Source organism: Pteropus alecto, unplaced genomic scaffold (assembly GCF_000325575.1).
Source record: "Pteropus alecto unplaced genomic scaffold, ASM32557v1 scaffold86, whole genome shotgun sequence".
NCBI classification, from domain to species: domain Eukaryota; kingdom Metazoa; phylum Chordata; class Mammalia; order Chiroptera; family Pteropodidae; genus Pteropus; species Pteropus alecto.
In genome coordinates, this window is record NW_006442109.1 from 26,002,261 (window position 1) to 26,007,159 (window position 4,899).

Sequence of the window (4,899 nt, forward strand, 5' to 3'; positions counted from 1 at the left end):
AGTTTTAAGCAAGTCTCAGAAAAATACCTTTTATGACAGATCACAGTTTAAGGACGTCCTAAGGGAGACAGTTTTCTTTTATGTGCTTTCTAGACTTAAACAATTATTCCATTTTAAAACTTATCACAGAGAAACAAGTCCCCACTCACTCCTCTGTTCCCTCCTGCATTGCCTCAAGAAGAACGCTATTAGGGGAATTGGATATAAATAGCATTTACGAAGCTACAATGGCAAAAGAAACCACAAAAGTGAAAACATCAAGAATTTGCTAACATATATTTCGGAAGCCAGGCAATTACCACCAAAGCTTAAAAGCCAGGCAATTACCACCAAAGCACTTTTCAAAATCTTAAAAAAAAAAAATTCCCACATAACTAGCCACTCTAGAACCTTTGCAATTAAGCAGTGTAAAAAAAAGGGAGCATAAAGGCTTTGTTTACTATTTCCAGTTTAACTCAACCTCACTTAGCATTACTTTTCATTTCATAAATATTCCCATCTCATTTGTCAATTGCTGTATTCATATCACCAAGAAAATAGAGAACTCTTATTCCTTATAAACATCCATAATTTATCAATACGAAGCCTCAAACACTTAGGTTTTAATTACAGGGAAGGAAATTATTTAGGAAAAAAATGTTAAGAAAATTATACATGTCACTTTATGTGACATACAATTATGAGAATATTTTCTCTTAGAATTCAAATATATTGCTTCTCACTTTAAATTTACAAATTTGCAAAAGCAGTTTCTCTCTGGGAAAAGACATTACCATTCCTACCTTCCCCACTATGGCACAGCCAGGTAGAGGTAGCTAGGAAGCTTTAAAAAACAGAGCAGTGACAACAGCCTTTGCTGGCATGGGGGCAGGGCCACAAGACTACAAACTTGTGGCCCACCCTTCTCCACAATCCCCAGCAGAGCCTAGTAAAGAAATTGGGGAAGCTTTAAACAACACACCAGTGCCGAGAGCCATTCCTGGAACGGGGGGGCAGGGTGCTGAGCAGGAACTTGCCCTCCCTGCCCGACACTCCCCAGCAGAACCTAGTAAATAAAGCTGACATGCCCTAACCAGCACAGAGAAAAGAAAGTACCCTATTTACCTGCTGAATTGTTGACAGCAAAACAGTATCTAAACAAGAAAAGAGTTTACCATCTTAATGTGCAGGCAGAAAAATAATCCATCAAATACCATGAACAACTAAGCTAGCTTGGGAACACAGAAAAAAAATGAAAAGTCTCCAGAAACCAAACTCAAAGTCATGGAAGATGGTGATATAAATGACAGAGAATTTAAGATTACAGTTATGAAGAAATTAACAATATGCAAGAAAACTAAGAAAAGCAGTTCAATGAGCTCAGGAATAAAATTAATGAACAACAGGAACACTTTGCCAGGGACTGAAACTATAAAAAAGAACCAAACAGAAATTCTGGAGCTGAAGAACTCAAAGATGAGTAATGCACTAGAAAGCACTGGAAATACAATAGACTAGATGAAAAAGAGAATTAGTGAGCTCAAATACAGAAACCTAGAAATGACCCAGGAGGAAGAAGAGAACTAAGAGTTATTTAAAAAAAAAAAAAATCACTCTAGGAGAACTATCTGACTACATTAGAATGAACCACATAAGGATAATAGGTATACCAGAAGAAAAAGAGAGGAAAAAGGGAACAGAGAGCCTCTTCAAACAAATAATTGATAAGAACTTCTCAAACCTATGGAAAGAATTGGATATTAGAATAACAAAAGCTACCAGAATGCAATTCTATCGACACAAAAGACCTCCAAGACACATTTTATTCAAACTGTCAAAAATCAATGACAAAGAATTCTCAAGGCAGCCAGGGGAAAAAATACTGTGACCTACAAAGGAAAGCCCATTAGATTATAATCAGATTTCTCAGTAGAAACATTAAAAGGGAAACTGGAAGGAAATTGTCAAAATACTGAAAGAGATGAATCATCAGCCGAGGATAATATACCTAGCAAAGTTATCTTTTAGATATGAAGGAGAAATAAAGGCTTTCCCAAACGAAAACAGAATTTGCCACCAGAAGACTGTTCAAGGGAGCTCTATCTACTAACAGAAATAAAGACAAAAGTATACAAAACTGTAAGATGACTAACAGAAGAAGGAAATAGCAAATCTACTTCAGAATAGGGTAGTAAACAATTATAACAAAAGTTAGAGTAAAAAAAGGACAGGCATTAAAAAATAACTCCTACAATTTGGTAATGAACACACAACATACAAAAGAATAATGTGACATATTCCTAACAGGAGAAAAAAAAGACAAATGGGTACAGGTGAATGAAGAGGCAATCAGAAGAAAAAGGACTATTCTATGAATGAGATATTTTACAAACCTAATAGTAACCACCAAACAAAAATCCAAAGCTGACATGAAACAAAAAAGAAGAGTAAACAGAAAAATCACAGAAAATGCCAAACTAAAATAGCAGACAAAATCACACGGAAAAAGAAACAGAACAACTGGAAAACAAAAGATAAAATAATTATAGTTAAGTCCTCATACATCGATAATTGCCCTAAATATAAATGGACAAACTCACAAATCAAAAAGCACAGAGTAGGAGAATGGATTAAAAAACAAGATCCAACTGTAAGTGGCCAGCAGGAGACCGATTTCAGCTACAAAGACAAACATAGGCTCTAAGTGAAGGGGTGGAAGATGATACTTCAATTGAATGGTATCCAGAGAAAAGCAGGGGTAGCAGTACTTATATGAGGACAAAATAGATTTCAAGATAAAAAAGGTAACATGAGAAAATGATAGACATTTTTATAACAATAAAGGAGACAACTCATCAAGGAGACATAAAACTTATCAATATATATGCACCCAACCTGGAAGCACCAAAATATATAAAGCAATTACTAACAGTCCTAAAAAAAGAAACTGACAAAAATACAATTATAGTAGAGGACTTGAATACTTCATTGGCAGCAATGGATAGATCATCCAGACAGACATAAAAAAATGAAATATCGCTATTTGAGACAACATGGATGGTTCTTCAGAGTATCATGCAGAGTGAAGTAAGTCAGATAGAAAAGGACAAGAACCATATGATTTCACTCATATGTGGGATACAAAACAAAAGCAACAAATGAATAAACCAAACCACCATAAAACCTCATAGTTACAGACAACAGAATGGTAGTTACCAGAGGAGAAGAGGAGCTGGGGGACAACAAAGAGGGTAAAGGGGGTCAAATATATGATGATGGAAGGACAATTAGATTTTGGGTGGTAGGCACACAATAGAGTATACAGATGTGGTAGTATAAAGATATATGTCTGAAACTTACATATTACTATTAACCAATGTCACCCCAATAAATTTTTTAACACATCATTAGACCAAAAAACTTTTAATAATGATCATTCAAAACTTTATAATTTGTTTTAATTTCCCAACATGCTGCCTAATTAAAGTGCTGATGGCATCACAGCCTCCCCTCAAATTCCCTCCCCATCTTGCAGAAACAACCTCCAAGGCTTCTCGCTTACTAAAAGTACATTCTGCTCATAGCTCACATTAATATAGCAATTTATATTTGCTAAATAGACATTAATCTGAACAAACTAGTGCTGCTAAACCAAAAACCCAGCAACTTTCTTAATTCATAAAAACATGTATCTTCCCACTGGAATTACCTCCAGCCAAAATATACCGAGTTGGGTGCATAGCATTGATAGAACACACAGAGACAAGGCATTCTCCATCAAGAAAAGAATGCACCCGCTCTCCTGTCTCATGGAAGATTTCCACCTGTCGTGGATGGGCCATGCTGCCAACTATGAGACAATCTTCTTGTTTAGGGTCCCACACAGCTTGGAACCTGGTCAGCCATCGCCCAGTGATGGTGTTGTGCCTAGTGAAGAAAACAATTTTTTAGAGGATAGTTAAGTGTTAAATAAGGTAGCAATGGGCAGAGGATAAAGATGGCATTGCTCCTAAATGCCGGTTTTCTCTGCCAAGTCTCTTCTCTTTAAGTTACTGAGTTACCATCAACCTAATCTCATCCTTCTTACAAGACTGAAAGACGGAAACACTGTCTTCTGCATTTTTCAATCTTCAGTGTTAAGAACAGTGGTTTGTGCTCAGTAGGTAGTCACTGTCTATTGAAATGGCACCTTTTTTTGTTCTCTATTTCCTAGCTCAATAGATATCCTTCCTTTTTTTCTAGCACATAAAAATAGAAGCCCTAGAAATAAGAAATAATCTAGATTATCATTGTTTTAAACAAGAGCTGCTACTTCTCTTATTTGTATTCCCCTGATAACCAAACCTCAAAAACATTTTATATTCCACACAACTTTAAAGTAAAAAATACATTTGGGGTGCAAAGAAAGAAATCACAAGGTATAGTAGAAAATGCCTGCAGACAAAGGAAAATGAAAACACAATATGCCAAAATTTATGGGAATCTGTGAAAGCAATATGAACGGGGAAATTTATAGTGCTAAACAGTTAAATTAAAAAAAATCCCAAATGCAAATCAAAACCACAATATCATCTCACACCTGTTAGAATAGCTATAATCATCAGGACAAGTAATAACAGATGTTGGAGAGGATGTGGAGAAAAAGGAACCCTCATACACTACTGGTGGGACTACAAATTGGTACAGCCACTATGCAAAACAGTATGGAGGTTCCTCAAAAACCTAAGAATTGATCTACCATATGATCCAGCAATCCCTCTGCTAGGTATTTACCCCAAAGACTTGAAAACCCATATCTGAAAACATTTGCACGCCGATGTTCATAGCAGCATTATTCACAGTGGCCAGGACATGGAAGCAACTGAAGTGTCCTACGATAGATGATTGGCTAAAGAAGCTGTGGTACATATATATAATGGA

The 4,899-nt window shown here is 36.0% G+C and overlaps 1 protein-coding gene across 11 annotated transcripts in view; it reads right to left on the minus strand.

Moving 5' to 3' along the window:
• The window catches only part of WDR76 (WD repeat domain 76), a 113,594-nt gene that overhangs the window by 62,678 nt on the left and 46,017 nt on the right, over nt 1-4,899 (minus strand). For 4 of the 11 annotated variants that reach the window (XM_015596063.2, XM_015596064.2, XM_015596065.2 and 1 more), the window contains one exon: nt 3,412-3,906. The exons of the other annotated variants lie outside the window; for them this stretch is intronic. In XM_015596063.2, coding sequence (XP_015451549.1) covers nt 3,651-3,906 — 256 coding nt within the window. In that variant the 3' untranslated portion in view covers nt 3,412-3,650. Of the gene's footprint in view, nt 1-3,411; nt 3,907-4,899 lie in introns of those variants that run through there. 11 annotated transcript variants of the gene reach the window in all.